The following is a 16,913-nucleotide window of genomic DNA, read 5'->3' on the forward strand; positions in this document are numbered from 1 at the left end:
TACGTCTGCCTAGGTATCTTTGGCCCACCAACCTGGAAGGATTTCTTTGAGAGCTGAGGAGTGACTGTGTCGTCGTCACTGCGCTCCTGACAGACAGGAGAGGCTTTGCGCTGTAAGGAGGGTGGCGGTGTGGTGTTACCGTTAACGAGAGTGCTTCTGGGATTGGTATTAAGTTGGAGCCCTTTGAGTCCCTAGTTCTTCGTCAAAGACTGCTTGCCTGTTTCGTTACAAATCTACTACAGTTTTATAACGTTGCCATCAGTTAACCCGTGACTAGATATTTCCGACTGACGGCTCTGCTGAGGCAAGCAGACTTGAGATGCTGAGTAATCGTCACCACAAGGAAGGCCAGTAGTGTTCAGAGGAGCAAGTTTGGGCCCTGAAAAAGGACAGAAGTGCGTTAGGAAAAAGCCTCCCCTCTCCCTGGGCTTTACTCACCAGGGTTTACTCGCCTGGAGAATAGGAGAGGGGCAAAGCGATCTTTAACCTTCCCTCCTGAGCGGATGGCTCGTGGGTGTAACCGGAGAGTGCGCCCTTCTGCAGGGACGGCTCCTGAATCCCCCAGCACGTTGATGTCATTCCCGCAAGGCCTCTGAGGACAGATTTCCAGTTTGTGCTGTGGAGATAGTGGGTCTTCAAGAGGTCAGCAGAGGCGGGAATGCTCGTGATAAAACTGAAAGGAGACAGAGGTGGATGTGATGTCTCTCAGAAGGGTTAGCTTTCATTTCCTGACTCCATTCTTTTGGCTGATGACGCAGCCCCAGATGGACACGTGGAGGTTCTGCTGTATCAGAGATAATGAGCAGGGTAGACGTTCATGCCGTGTCTGACCCCAAGCTCTCTTCAGCTGTTAACATTGGGGTGAAGGGTCGTGGGGTGTATTTTACACTGGGATTCACATTCTCCCCTTCCACTGTAGTGAAATCCTGCAAAAAAAGATGGTTAAGACTTCTCTTTACCCTTTTAGAAAAATCTCAATTGCGGCCAAAGTTAGAGTCAAACAGGACGCAAGGCATTTCCAGGCCCGGCATTTCTTTTGTCCCTCCGATGTGATAAAACCCCCACAGACTAGCTGGGGGTGTCTCCACGTGTGTGAGTCTCTAGGAAGGCCCGCGCGGCCCTCCGTCCAGGCCCGGACCCTCCCCACGCGCCGGTGTTTACTGTCCTGCCGTTCCAGGCGTGCAACGAGTTTACCACCCACGTGATGAACCTCCTGCGGGAGCAGAGCCGGACCAGGCCCATCTCCCCGAAGGAGATCGAGCGGATGGTCAGCATCATTCACCGCAAGTTCAGCTCCATCCAGATGCAGCTCAAACAGAGCACGTGCGAGGCCGTCATGATCCTGCGCTCCCGGTTTCTGGACGCGCGGTGAGTCACCTGATAGAGCCTCCTGTCCCCTGGGGGGATCCCGGCTGCAGGGTTGGGACCCACACCTGGCCCTCTCTAGAGGCTGCATTTTCACCGTGTCCAAGGCCAGGTGGAGGGTGGCCTGCGCGAGCTTCTAGGGAGGCTGGGCAGGGAGACTGCAAGACGACTGCCTAAGCCACTGGTTTCAGACCGCTCCGATCAGGAAACGGGGTGATGAGAGAGGACGCTTTCTCTTGCCCCGGCTGCTCACTCTGAATGAGAAGCAGGGACGAGTGAGGGGGGTGAGAGCAAAGGCAGCATTCTCGTCCCGCTCAGTACCCCTTTTTCCGGTGTGTGTTGGAGCTCCAGGCTGCGGCGGGCTCGCTGGACGCTGCAGTGACCCACGCTGTCCAGAAAGATGGTGCGGTTTGAGACCTGAGGTCTTTTCCACACTGCAGACAGGTAGAGAGTGCACTGAGTTCAGCTCAACGAGTATTTGCAAGTAGATCACCATGTGGCATCCTCGGGGCTAAGTTTCAGGAGCACAAAGATGAATAGGGCCTGGTCCCACGGGCCCCGAGGAGCAGGGGCCGGTCTGCTGGGCACCACATTTTCAATCAAGGTTTGACGTTTTCCATCTGGCATTGGTACTCATGAACTCGCTTGTGAGTTCATAGAATTCAGTCGAAGAAACTGGATAGAAAGTTCCTCAGGATGCTTGGGTGGCTCAGTTGGTGACGCATCTGCCTTGCACTCAGTCACAATCCGGGGGTCCTGGGGTCGATTCCTACATCGGGTCCCTTGCTCAGCGGGGAGCCTGCTTCTCCCTCTCCCTCGGCCCTTCTCCCCTGATCATGCTCTGTCTCTCTCTCTCTCTGACAAATAAATAAAATATTTTAAAGAAAGAGAGGTCGTCTTAAAGTTAAAAACTGAGAACAGAGAACCCGTAATCAGTTCTGGGCCCATAGTCTCTAGACCAGTGGATTGATCCAGATCCCTCCAGTTTCTTTAATTTCTGTTAGGTAGCCTGCAAGTTGGTGATAATCGTGTCTTTCATATACCTGAGAGGAGAGTTTTGATCATTGATCTAGCAGACATGTTTACAGGGTGTGGACGTCCTTCGCCATCAACCGCCGTCTCAGATTAGCCAGCTTCTCTACATGCAGGTTCCCCCATTCATTACTCCGATTCCTAATAATCATCCCAGGCTCTGGTTTTAGTTATTAGAACTGCCCACGTGTCAATGTCGTGTGCCATTTCATGATCTACAGTTTTGTCCCTTTTCAACGAGACGGAAAGATTCACTGCTCCTTGTACAAGTTGTTTACCCCCAAACTCATGCATTATTCAGCTCTCTCACCTGTATTTCTCTCTGTTCACAGCTATGATCGTTGCAATCCACAGACCTTTAAAACTCCCTGGCATCTCCTAAACTCCCTTTTTATTCAGTGTGTTTGGGTCACATGGAATATGAGATGAGAGTACCAGCTAGCAAGGTGTATCGCAGGCCACCAGAATTCCATAGGGCACATCAAGAGAAAGTTCACACAAAGAGGGCTTTTTCTGGCCGGGTGTGGTGATGACGGGGGAGGCAGAGTCTCCCTGAAGCAGGGCCCCCGTGCATCTCCCTCGCCTCGGGGCTGCTGCCAACCCGGCTTCTTGAAAGCAGGCTGAGTGCAGAGCACAAGTGACTGGTGGCCTCTGTCTGGGTCCTTTGCCCGTGCAGCCGCCACCGCCCCTCTGCGTGTGTTGCTTCCATCCCCATGGCAACTCCCCTAGTTAAAATTCTGGAGTTGGTATTTATGTGGGTAGATATTGAAAAAAGAGAAAAGTGGGGCCCAGACTGGATTCTCGTCCAGGGAGAACCCCGGGGAGAAGGGAGAGGCGGAGTCACCGTCTTGCTGGATTTCTGCTCGCGGTACCTGTGCTGTGTATAGCGGAAGGTCAGGCTCAGAACTGGGTGAGCTTTGTACACATTCCTGCCGCTTCCACCAGCCCTCACCTGGGTGGTTCTGGCTGGCGTCAGAGGGACAGTCACTTACGAGAGGGTCTCTTTGCCACTTTGGTTGCAGTCTTTGAGTCAGCGCCTCTAAGCCAAGGCTCCATATTAAAACGACTAAGCTGTTGTCAGTGTTACCAGAATTTATTTTGAGGGCATATGTGGTATCACTGAAAGAGTATAACTCCCCATGCCAGCCCAAGGCTGAGCAAATGGCTTTCTGAGCTTAGAACAGAAATGTTGACCCAGACCTCGTGGTGGGGGTGGCTCCTGTCATTGCTTCCGGCCGCTGTGGTTGGAGAGGTGCTCAACCAACCAACCTCGCAGACCCGCCGGAAAGCCCGGTGCATCTGGTGGGCGGGGCTTCATCGGCGAAAGAGTTGGTGGAAGACCAGTGAAATACAAGGGGAGCTTGACTTAGTAAAAGGATCAGTCTTTGTAACGTCACAGGTCCGTCCTTGTCTCCGTTTCCTGTTGCGGTAATAGATTATCGCAAATCTGGCAGCTTACAACAACACAAAGATATTAATGAAACAGTTTCTGCGATTTGGGTGTCCAGGCCCCGTTGAACGGGATCCTCTTAGAGGATTAGAGCCTCACAAAGCTCTAATCCCGATGTCAGCGGAGGCCGTGATCCCATCGTGGGGAGGCTCAGGGTCCTCCCCAGTGTGGGCAGAATTCAGTTCCTTGGGGTTGTGGGACTGAGGTCTTCAACTCCCTGAAACCACTCTCTCCCTGGCCGGCTCACGGCTTGGCTACTTGCTTTGTTCCTGGAAGCCAGCAAGAGAATCTCACCATTTTAAGGCTTCAACCTGATCTCCCTAAACACAGGACGGACATCCTTTCTTTGTCACAGCCCGACCCACACTCCGGGGAGGGCGGGGATGCCAGGCTGGAATCTGGTACCTTCTTAGGATTCCGCCTTCCGTACTCCTCAGCTGAGCACTTGATCCAGGTTTGTCCGTTGGAGTCATACTCTTTTTCTCTTCTTTACATCAGCTTAATTGTGCCAGAATAAAAAAGCCATCCATCCGTCCCTTCATTCATTCGACACTTACTGTCCCATGCTGTGGACCGAACATTGTGCTATCCAACTTGGTAAAGTTTTCGTCAGGACCACCAACACCATTTTCTCAGTTGAAAGTGGGAGAGAGAACTTACAAACACTCTTAATGATTTTCAAGCAATAATTTGGACTTCTATTCAATAACATTTTGCCGGAGACAACAATAAGAGGATTAAACAGCTGGGAGGACACCTCTGCATTTCACCCCAAGAGAGGGATTACGTTAAACAAAGTAGTAAAGTAGAAGGCAGGCAACAAGAGGGAAGGACACACAGCGAGGCCTGGGCCCACTGGCCGGCATTTAGATTGATGTTTTTCGTTGAGTTTTACTCTCTGCTGGATGCTGGAGTCGCCACTGGAATCACTAAGAGGAAAAAAAAACACATTTAAATGTGGGTCTTACCACCAAGGAGCTCACAGTGGTGTGGGGCAAACAGACACTCTTACGAGGGAACACAAAATGGCGCATTCCTCATGAAGTACTGCCACCACCTCCACGCCTGAGCGGGAGGCAGAATGCGGGTGAGGGCAGACAGTTTGGGATCCCAGAGCCAGCATGGTGTTTGCCAGACAGAGAGACGACCGTGGGCAAAGTGAAACAACGTAAGCCAACATCAACAAGCATTACTTCACTGGAATGCTTACTATGTGTGAGGCGCTAGGGTTTCAAAGACGAGTGACACGTGGCTCCCACCCTCGAGGAACGTGGTGTGTAGCTGGGGAGACCTGAGTAGACCTGTGGCAAATGCTGTGGGAGAAAAATTCATGGGTTGGTGGGAAGAGGCACAGCAGTGTAAAAGTCACGAGTGTCCTTGGGGCATGGAGAAGCTAGCATGTGACGTGGCTAGACGACATCGTGCAGAGCGTGTTTAGGACTGGGGGGCATGAGGCACCGGGGACAGGACAGGTCCACTGAAGACCCTTAACTATACCCGTGAAGACTTCGGATTTGCCCTGAGAAGCAGCAGAAACCGTTAGAACTCTTTAAGGAGGGAAGACAGTCGTTTAGAGTGTAAGTTCTCCCACTGCCTGCTCAGATTCAAATTCTGGCAACCTTTCTAAGGCGGGCTAAGTGGCCCCAGGACTTTTGTCTGTAAAATGGGGCTAATCCCATATGCAGGAATAAATAAGATAATATGAAGGAAAAAAAGCTTAGGATAGTGTCTGGAATATGGTATTCATGCCATAATTCACACAGTACTTCCTTATATATTAAGGAATACCACCTTATATATTATTTATTATTTTATTTATCATATTTATATTTTGTTATTATTATTACTGTTACTATTATTAGTGACATGATCAAATCCATGGCTTGAGAGAATTACTCTAATGCTTTTTTTTGAAGATGAGCTGAATGGGATGCGGTATCACCCCACAGTTAAAGCCTGTGCCCCTCAAACTGGGTGAACACAGAATAAGTATGAAATACCTTCCCCGTCTTACTCAAATATCCAGGGGAAGATCATTTTTCTTTAAGGTAAACATTGGGACATTACAAAAGCAAGAGGTTTGAGAGACATTTCATGCCCTTGATGGTATGTGGCAGGGCTGTGAGTTCATACCTTCCAGAAAGTGTTTCTGGAACGCATTAGTCTAGAGTTGCACTGTCTAGTAAGTGGCTATTTGATTTTTAAAATTTAAACTAATTTTAGCTGAATTACATTGAAATCAGTAAAATTTCAGAATTTGCCACTCTGGTTACACCAGCTCCGTTTGAGTAGCTCAGTGGCCACAGGCAGACTCATGGCTGCTAGACTGGGCAGCAGAGATCTAGAACGTTACCCCTCATTGCCAAAAGTGCCGCCGTGCAACCCTAGCCAGGCCATTACGTGATAGACAGTGGCTTCTCTGAACCCATTTCAAAAATAGAGCAACAATAGGCTGGAATAGAATAGAACTGGCAGGACTTGCTGTGGGGCCCATCATCTGATGAAGGTAAGACAGCAGGAAAGGTTGAGAACCACCCCTAGGTTCTGGCACCTGCTAGGTACTCACATGTTGGAATGAATGCATGAACAAATTACATACACGGAACCGTGTCTGTGGTAACGCCGGGAAGGAAGACAATAGAGCTGGTCTAGGTGAAACGCGATGCCAGTTTTGGAGACACCGGGTGTGTGTGAAGTGCCTAGGGAGTGCAGTGGGAGCTGGGCAGCGACTCTTAGGAAAGTGGACAGGGCAGGAGGTAACACATCTGGTATTTAGCAACTGTGTCTGTGGCGCCTGCCCCGCCCACTCTTGACTCACCTTGATTCAAAAGGTTTCATTCCTAAAATGCTGCATTTATCCAGTAGGTATGTATCCACCCGCTCCACCTCCACATTCCTTACATTAAAAACCCAGATACCCAACTCCCACGGCTTTTGATGGGCTCAGAGTCACAAATGTTAACTCACCAAGCTGATCCCACTTCCAGCTGAAGCCAGGTGTCTAGCTCAAAGAACCTCACCATCAGAAGGGATTCATTTGCACTAGGTTTTCTGAAGTCTGAAAAGTCCTGATCTTGGGATTTCCAAGGCCCTCCGTGGAGACAGCCACTGAGAGTGGTGATAAGAGAGCCCATCAGAGTGGATGAGACCACCTGGGGAAGGTTGTACAGCACTGTGAGAAGAGAGTCGGGACCAGCTTGTCTGCCCCAGCCCCATACCACCAGCTCGTTCCAGAGAGGTTTCCTTTGAGCTCAGTTGGAAGACTCCCAAGAAATACAGTGGGATGCTAACGCAGACAGCTGAATGAATGAACCGAGGTTCTCCCAATTAAGGGAGCCTTCAGGGTCCAGTTCCCCAGGCCTAAGACAACTGTTTTATTTAGGCAGAGAAGAAGCCAGAGGTTATCTACAGTCTGGAGCCCACGTTTGCCACTTGGCTATCTTCCCCAAATTCCCACCAGGCAAGGACTTTTAACAAACGCCTATTTTTTGAGTTGGGCTTTTTTTTTTTTTTTTTTTGAATCTATTCCATCCAATTTCTGATGCTGGGTGACCCAGAAACTCAGCATGATTTGGAAAAGTGACTTGGGCTTGGCATAGTCTGGACAGATGTGGTTAATACCTATGGACAGATGGTGTTCATCCGGTAAAATCAGGCACTTTATTGTGTTAATTAATCCAAGTGGGACCCTGAAAATACAATATTAGCTGAATTTCTTGTCTAGAAAGGCTGCTCCGTGCTTTCTGTTGGGCTAAACCGGGAAATCCTGTGTCCTGGCATAACCAAGGATGTTCTGGAAATCTCTTCCATAAGGAAAAAGCTTTTGATAAAAGCAAGAAGGGCAGAGTGCTAAAAGAGCTAATTCAAAGATCGAGTCTCCCTCCTCAAGGAGGGCCAGCCAGCCTCTGCTGTGAGCCTGGCATCCCCAAACAGCTCCCCCAACCTGCCTAGGGGCCTTAGCTGTGAGGAGGCAGTCAAGTGATTCTCACTTTAAATTAGTTCAATTAGCACTTTAAAAAAAAAATGCTTTTATTCAAAATGTGGTTCTCTTCCTTTCAGCAACCTGTGTATTGAAGAGATTTCGGTGGGCTTTTGTTTTACCATTTAGCAGCTGTTTTAGCTTAAAAAGTGCTCCTTGTCTCCTTCTGAGGGAGGTCACGCAGTCCAGCGGGCCAGTGCCCGCGCCTTCTACACCCTCTTCCCCAGATCCCTTTAGAAAATGCTGTATGCATTTACCTGGGAGTGGAATAAAAGGAAAATAATAACTTATTTTTAACTTAAGGCTCCAGAGTCTGTAATTTCCAGGAGGCAATTTGTACCTAAGAACGAGGTTGGGTTTTGTAGTTAGGCGCACCTGAGTTCATACCTTGGTTCTATGACACGCAGGCTGAATGACCTTTGGACTCCATTCTTCATTGGGAAATGGGAAGAACCGTAGCTATCTCACAAGTTGGGCAAAATGAATAACTTGAATTGATTGCTCTAAAGGGTGAGGTCCGAAGCCTGGAGCCCAGTAGGAAGAAAGACTGTCACCCAGCATTCACCACGTACCAGGCACCGCGCAGAGTTTACCCTCCACGTATGGCCTCGTTTTCCAGTTACGATCACCCTGCAGGACCAGCATGACTGTCCGCTCTCGGCTGAAGAAGCTGGGGCTTGGAGAGGCATCCCAAATCCCCGGCTGGCATTTAGTGGGTCCAGGATTCAACACCAAGGTGGCTGAGTTTTGAAACTCCAAGCTCCTCTCCACCCGGGACAAGCATTAGTGACTGTTCTTCTGGTCAGGGCCCCATGATGCACAGTCTGTCCTTGACAGATACTTGAAACGATGGCTTTGACATCCACCCCCTTGGTGCCAATTTCCTCTAATCCACTTTTTTGCTCAAAAATTTGCCTTTTCACAGAAGTAGGTCCTCGTCTCTCCCTTTTTATATCTATTTGGTGTGAACATTTTTTTGTCATTCTTTTCTTTCTCCTTATGAAGGCGGAAGAGACGGAATTTCAACAAGCAAGCGACGGAAATCCTGAATGAATATTTCTATTCCCATCTCAGCAACCCTTACCCCAGTGAGGAAGCCAAAGAGGAGTTAGCCAAGAAGTGTGGCATCACAGTGTCCCAGGTAAGGAGCCCTCCAAAGACCCACTAGCCTGGGTCTGGTGGAGCCACATGGCAGCGTCTTGGAGGTTTTGCTTTACTGAGCTTTTATGCCTTGCAAGGTCCATTTGCTAAAACCCTAACGTGACAAGGTAAGCACTCAAGGTAAACATTTGCTGTGTTTAAGTGGGAGAGTTTCTAGGTAAATACCTGGACAAACTTGAGAGGGACCAGCCGGAGTGGGAGAAGTAGATTCCGGTAGCCAAACAGGGATAGGGTTCTTCCCATTGAATGCCCCGTTGCTTCAAAAATGGGTCAAGGTTCTTGGCTGTCCTTGGAAAGTATCCGCATTTCTCATACTGTTTTCTCAAACACAGTCCATGCCTTAGCCCATCTTCCGTTCAACCCAGGACAGAGTCAGTGAGTGGAACTTTTCAATGAAAGGGACTCAAACGTCTTCTCTTGACGTGCTCACTCTGTAACTGACAGAGTGTGGGGATTTTAACGTGTCACTATGATTGCATTGGAACGGTTGCGCAAAATGTCACTGAGTGCCCCTTTTCCCCCAAGAGTGATAACCATAACAGGTGCCTGTTGACATGGAAAGGTACCTGGTAAAACATTTTTATTGACCTGGAGTCTTCAGCATTAGCATGAAGTAGAAAAGTAGGCAATATTTACACGTATGTATATTTCGTCTACTCAAGGGATCCACCCAGAACTTTTTTCATCTGAACCTCAAATACCGTCCCTAGTCTCTAGTTGAGAACAGTAATGATAGTTCTGAAAGCTGTCAGAGAAGAGGAAAGTCCTGCCGATACACGTCTCATGCAAGAGAATTCGGTGTACTGGCATTTCCATAACAGGGGTAGGAGAAGGGGGGAAAGAAGCCTACTCTAGTGAGAAACTTCGCTTAGCATTTTTCAAGCAAACTAGATGCTGTTTTGTATCAGCTGAGCCTTTGTGCTTCCTTGACTTGAATCCTGGCTTCTCCTACTCCCTGCTGGGTGCTGATCCCATCAATCGGTGCTTAACTAAGCCCAGTTAGGTCCATTCAGAATACAGACCTCTACACAGAGTATGTGCAATGAAGGGCTCTCCAGGGCCTGCCCAACAAGCTGTGGGGGATTTGGCAGTAGCCTTGGAAACACCAACCCTTGCAACTCCGACCTTCTTTAGGTACTTTGACCCAAGTGAAGGTTGTTCCAGTCTTCACTGTAGGAAAACAGAACATGAGTGGTCAAACTCAGGTCGCCTGGTTTTGTCTGGGTCTCTAACCATTCTTGACCAACTTTAGATCCCTTGTCCACAAGGAAAGGCATTTGCTGGTTTCTGGTATTTGTTGCATGTTTGAGGAATGGTTGCGGGCACGAACCATATCACTAACTGACCATCAGTAAATCTGACACATGGAATCTTCTGCTTCTGTAGTAGAATTAAATCACTAGACTCTCTGACTTCTAATTCTGGGACTTGGAATTCTAAATCCCTGTTGATGGTAGAATGAACTCTTCTGGAGCTAGTCTGTATTATATCTAGATCAAAGATGGAATCCTGGCCTGTTCCAGCAACTGTCACTTCCTTTGTTAGGGAAACCCAGGTGCACATAATTTGTCCATTAAAATGAATATTTACGTACTGTATCACCTTTCCCTTTGCTTCACCCACCATAAGGCCACACCATTCTTCCTTCCCCAGTACATTACTCCCTCCCAACGACAACGGAGCTGTTCCACTTTTGCCAGACCAGTCCCTGTGGGAGACAAGACAATATGATGTGATACAATAATAAGAGTGTTTGTCTAGGAGCATGTTTTTGTCAAGAGTCAACTGTGAGATTTTTAGGGAACTCCCTCTTGTCGGGTCTTAGTCATCCCAACTGCCAGTCATGGTTTGTTGGACCATATGATTTATTAAAGCTCCCTTAAGTTCCCAAATCTAGGGGATCCCGATTTTGGATTTTTTAAATTTTGCCATTTGGGGGCTGTCTCTTTCCTTCTTACTTTTGGGGCTTTTTGTTGTTGTTGTTGTCATTTTGGGGGGTTAATAATTACCCCTCCCCCTGAGCTTGGGGCATCTGGATGGTTCAGTCAGTTAAGTATCTAACTCTTGGTTTCAGCTCAGGTCATGATCTCAGAATCATGAGATCAAGCCCCATGTCAGGCTCCCCATTCAGCGGGGAATCAGCACGGAAGAGTCTCTCCCTTTGCCCCTCCCCCCCATGCGCGCTCGCGTGCTCTCTCTCTCTCTTTCTTTCAAAATGAATAATCTTTAAAAGAAAAATTACCCCTCCATCTTGAAATTCTCCTACTTTGGCTTCCTTGATACTGTTCTCTGTGGAGTTTCCTTCTTTCTCTTGGGCCACTTTTGCTTGGTCTTAGAGGATCTACTGTCTCTACCTACCCTAGAAATACCATTTTTTTTTCCTTAGCCCTCATTTCTTCAGGCCTATCCCCATGGTTCTTAACCATTTTTTTATGCTACAGGTTCTTTCAAAATCTACTTCCTGTCGATTCCTCCCATGATCCAAAACAAAAACGTGCAGATACACCTAAATCCATCTGTAGACCAGCCTCTCCTCTGATTCCTCAATAGTCCTTCCTCTCTATACTCGTTCTGCTTGGAGTGTGGTCTACAGAAGGCAACCTTAGCAGTTGCTGGGAGCTGGCTCGAAATGTAAATTCTTAGGTCTGACCCCAGTCCTGAGTCAGAATTAAGGGAGGATGGGGGGAAATCTGTTTGAACAATCTCTCCATGCACACTCAATTTGGAAAAGGACTATCCTGCACACTTGCTCTGAGTGATCTCTTCTCTGCTTATCGCTGCAGGTATACCTTTATTTGAATACTCAGATGAGACTTCTAGGACACCAAGCTCGTGTGTCTCCCTTCCCACTGGACTTTGCCATGGCTCTGCCCAAGCTCTTCAAACTTAACGTGTTTGAAATGTGATCAGACTCTCCCCAGAGAACCGATTATTTTTTCTGTATCACCTGTCTCAGACCGTGTCTGTCCTCTATGTGTCCCTAGTGCCTAGCACACAGTAGACCCTCTATGACTGTGAACAATGAGTTAACTATTGAAAGCACTGATTACGTACATGGCTCAGGGCATCCCAGTATCACCTTGTGGGCTGTGTAGGGAACGCCTGAGCTGACTACGCATCTTGCCCACCTGTTGGTTCTTCTTGTTGAGAAGGGAATCACTCCCACAAAACATTCCTTCTCCTCTTTTCACGTAGCTTATTTAACTAGACCTCAGGCATTTCTTTCCTTCCTCAAAAGTCCTCCTAGGTGATCTTCATCTTTCCCCCTTTTTTCCAATGCACCCAGTTACCTTAGAAAAGTCTCGCTGCCTCTTTTCCTCTCCCTCATACAGATAGTGAAGGTTATACTAAGGAAAGCATGAGTTTGGGAATGGAATTAGATATGCTATGGTCCTAAAATGGCCCCAGAGTGCCCTTCCTCTCCTGTAGACACCCGCATTGACAATGAATCAAGCAATTTGTCACTGAATTTTTTCCCTCTCGTTTACTAATACTGCAGTGGTATGGTTTGGTTTTGATAACAAAGGCTTAACATTTCTCCCGTAGTGGAAGCCACACAGGCAAAGGAGGGCTTACCTTGTGAGATTTTTAAGTTTTGCTAATGCGTTTCAAAGGTAACTACGGTTTTGCAAAAATGTCCTTTATCCGCCATTGTTCGGGTAAATAGAACGTACATGTCAGCAGTGGTACCTGTATTATCACCTTCCTCTTCTGTCACCAGATTCATGGTTTGTTTTGTAATTTTATTTAAAAAAAAAACACACACACATTTTAGTTTGAAATCACATCTGGAGCATGGGGTATAAAACGTACTTCATAAGGTAGGAATGACAGAGGTAACACTTGAATTTCGCTGCGTCGCCTCTTGTGTCAGAACAGGGGTCTTGGTATAAAGGGAACAGGGACACGGAATCAAGCCGGGACAGCTGCTGTGAGTCACAAAAAGGAAATAAATTAACAAGTGAAAGTAAATTAGGTTTATTTTGTGTGTTGGCTTTAACATTTAAAGCTTGGGATTCTAAGGACTAATCTCTGGTATGCTTCAGTTTTTCCTTGTGTAGCTAACCCCAAGCTTTACACAAAACTCTTGGTGAAATCTATCTGATGGAATTATCTGGATCCTAAGGTCTGTAGTACCTGTGGCTAAGCATGTGGTCCATATTAGCGTTCTTCAGCTTGTAAAAATGTGAAATTAATCCCTCAGTGAGAGCACCTGTATGTTGATACAGATCTGTATGGATGATAACAAGTCTGTGCCTCTTGATTATTCAAAGTCAGTGTTAGCATTGATAAGTAACATTTCTCCTGAAACGATGTGTTTATTTTGGGGTCATGTTCTTAGGAGGTAACCCAATTTAAAATGCTCGTCCTAAACTAAAATTGTCCAAATCCAAATGAGCAGCTCTTCCGTGGGACGGTTTGCTGCATTGTTTTTGCTAAATGGTGTTGTCTTAAGCAAGAGAATCGCATTGTACGCAATGGCCCCTCTCGGTGCCCTTCCTTTAGATCTCATTAGTTGTTGCAAAATCAGAATAGGATCAGCCCCGTAGCCTGCCTCCAGCCCTCCCCTGATGCCTTAATTTTCCTCTGAGATGTCTGCACAGGACGAAATGTTAACGTTCTCCTCTTCTCTTAAACTGCTCTAGGTATCAAACTGGTTTGGAAATAAGCGAATCCGGTACAAGAAGAACATAGGTAAATTTCAAGAGGAAGCCAATATTTATGCTGCCAAAACGGCTGTCACTGCTACCAATGTGTCAGCCCATGGAAGCCAAGCTAACTCACCCTCGACTCCTAACTCAGCTGGTTAGTTTTTTCTTTGATTTGGGGGGATCGTGCTCCATTTTTATACTTGCTTTTCCTACGTTGGAGTTTTCTTTTCATTCTTCAGGTTTCCGGTTGGTTGACTTATGTATTTGATTGTCCTTTTTGTTGTTGATGCCACTTTGGGGTTTTCCTTTCATTTCCAAAGAGCAGCGTGTTTTACTGTTCATAAGACGGGCTTGTCTGGAGGTTTGCACCCACGTGTCTGTTTAAGTTGGACAGACCTAAATTGGTTGGTTTTGAGGAGAGAGGACCTTCACATTCTCCTTTCAAAGATGACTATGAACTAGCTCTAATACTTGGACATAGTCCCTTGAGGGCTCTGGCCTTTGGTCTGTTTCACATAAAGTTTTTATCCTTGTCTATTTTGCTATTCCCATCACATACTGTTTGGGTGACCTACTAGCCTACATTCTCTGCAGGAATATTCCTCATTGTAATGCTTTGGTCTACAAAGCCAGACTGGGGTTACTGCTCAACGTGGTTTAGAATTGTTTTTCTTCACTGTTTTATTTTGCTGGTTTCTTTATGCAAACTACAAAGAAAATTGCCAGTCATTAATTCACATTTTTCAGATTCCAGTTTCCCTGTTGTAGTATTATTAGTCGTGTGCTCTGCCTCTGCCCCTGGTTTTATTTTAGTGAATGTGCATTACATCACTAACTTCAGAGTTTAAGCTAACATAATATATTTTGGGGTTTGCCTCGTACCACCAGTTCTGAATTTCCACACATGAAAAAAAAAACATAATCAATAATACATAAAATATAACCTTAGTATCTGTATGCTGTGGAAGGCATGTTGGCACTTTTTTGGGGGTTTTGTTTTGTTTTGTTTTGTTTTGTTTGGTAAGGGAAACCCAGAAATGCTTCCTTATTAAATAATTTTGGCCTCAGATTATTCTCACATTATTCATTATAATGAACCACTGCATTGATTGTGGGGGTGGGACACACATCTAAGAAGACCAATGCCTCCAACTTGAAGGGTCACAAATTTAAATGTGTTTGACCGTAAGATGATTAAAAATCTAATTTCTAACATTTCTGGGAAGTGCCTTTGACCCCCGAAGCTTGTTTGTTTACTAAAATAAATTCTCTCTCTACCTTATGGTGGATTGTTACTGGAGATCTATAAGGCTCCACATACTGACGTCTTCTGTGAGCTTCTAGAGGCCCTAATTTGTTCTAAGGTTCTCCAAGCCAGTGGGCTGTACCACCATGCCTTCTTTTGTTTAAATGGAATCATGCACGAAGAGTGGCCTGGGCTTTGTAAGCATGGACATGATAAGACAGTGTAGAATCCGATCTAGTTATGTATTTTTCCCGGCACACCAATTTGAACAACTCTGAGGAGCCTATTTACTTTTTGAGGTTTGTGTGTGTCTATTTCCTTCTTTCCCCTTCATGGCATGATTGACAAAGGATCAAGACTACGAGGTTCAGTAACCAAAGAGTTCCCTTCTTCCCCATCTGGTCAACTCTTAAGCATTTCAGTCTCCGGCCAGCAACACTCGTTGAATCACCCTCCTAGCCAGACATGTTCACTTGTCTCTGGTAGAAGTACAGTCCTGTCAGCATTAGCAAAAACACACTCACCACTCCTGCAAAGGTTATCATAATGCAAAACAGATATCAAAATGACTTTTTCCCGTCGCGGATAGATCTGCATTGCAGATGGTTGAGCATGATTTATGACTAGTCCCTAGAAGGGCCCTGTGGACCCCCTTCATTACTAAAGCCGTAACTTTTTATTCTTTTCTAAGGCACTTAAAAAGAGAAAAGTAAGCATTTTAACCCCCCCCCCCAACTCTGTGTTTAAGAATTACGTTGGCTCTCTTGGAATGTCAGTCAATGATTACAGTTTTCTAAAGAATTTTTCTGCTAGCTTAAGCTTAGGTGACTATTCTAAGCACCAAGTAAATTATTATGGAAAATTGGAGCTCAGCCTTCCAGTAGTGCTTAAGTTGTTGGAAATAATATGCAGAGGAACCCCTTTGTAGTGCTTTTTTTTTTTTTTTTCAGTAGAGACAAAAAAAAATACTATTGTATGTGTGCAATAGCGTGGGAGTTTCATTCATCAACGTTTTTACAGGAAAAGTTATACACGGGCTTTTCTGTATTTTCCTTTGCTGCTATCACAACCCAGAGCCCTGCACAGATAAAGTGAGAACTTTAAAGTGTTCAGACTTTTCACACAGGGTGCTTAGGAAGTCACATACTAGCTCCTAGATAACGCCGAAGGATAGAGGGTCATTGACATAGACACAAGTTTTAAATAAGAGGTTAATATGTGAAGATATAATTTGGCTGAGTTTGAAATTTAAGAGTTCTGGAGCCTGGGAACTTTTTATATCCTTAATGTTGAAGCAGGGCCCTCCCCCGCCCCGAAGCTTTACTAAATTTACATTACTCATTTCTATTGCAAAAAGGATACTTGGCAAGTAAATCTTCTTCCCTCCAGAGGCTTTTGTGTGGACAAGCACTTCTTCAGTGGCTTTATTTAGGTCACTTCTGAATATTCCTGGTTGTGGATAGATGCCTGATCTCCTATTTCCTTAAGCGTAATTCATTAAAATCACTTGGAATGAGGACCCATGGGGGACGAGCAAGCAGGTAGAGAGGTACCCCGCATGCTTCATAGTTGACATCAGCAGAGTCGAGCAGAATGCCTGGAACAAAGAGAAAGAATAGAAGGAAGAGAAGAAAGTTACATTTTCCGGGGGAAAAAAAAGCAAAAATGGGGACCATCTGAAGCGATCATTATAACCTTGGGTCCATACTTCTGGAATCACCTAGAGGGATCCATTCTCGTGTCTATTTTTGATGAGATAAGAAAAGCAGGTAAATAAGATCTCAGAAAAACGGGGCCCCTTTTGGAAGGTCAGGTTATCAGCATCCAGGAAGGAAGAAGTTGGCTTGTGCCTTGCAGATGTTTGCTGTGGCAGATAGCATCAGCGTTGACAATTGATTAGATTCTGTGATTAGCGAAGCAATCCCAGGCTTATTGAGGCTAAGGACTCCCTCCCCCATCTGGAATCTTTTTTTGCTGGCTGTGTGTGTGTGTGTGTGTGTGTGTGTGTGTGTGTGTGTGTTCATTCAA

At 46.2% G+C, this 16,913-nt stretch overlaps 1 protein-coding gene across 5 annotated transcripts in view; it reads left to right on the top strand.

Annotated features, from left to right (window-relative positions):
* PBX1 (PBX homeobox 1) overlaps positions 1–16,913 on the top strand; it is a 275,405-nt gene that overhangs the window by 228,431 nt on the left and 30,061 nt on the right. For 4 of the 5 annotated variants that reach the window (XM_080824110.1, XM_080824108.1, XM_080824111.1 and 1 more), the window contains 3 exons: positions 1,178–1,368; positions 8,832–8,967; positions 13,634–13,793. In XM_080824110.1, the coding sequence (XP_080680236.1) occupies positions 1,178–1,368; positions 8,832–8,967; positions 13,634–13,793 (487 nt within the window). The remainder of the gene's footprint in view (positions 1–1,177; positions 1,369–8,831; positions 8,968–13,633; positions 13,794–16,913) is intronic. The other variant, XM_080824109.1, reaches the window with a different exon arrangement.

The sequence above is a fragment of the Martes martes genome, assembly GCF_963455335.1.
Source record: "Martes martes genome assembly, chromosome: 15".
Taxonomy (NCBI): domain Eukaryota; kingdom Metazoa; phylum Chordata; class Mammalia; order Carnivora; family Mustelidae; genus Martes; species Martes martes.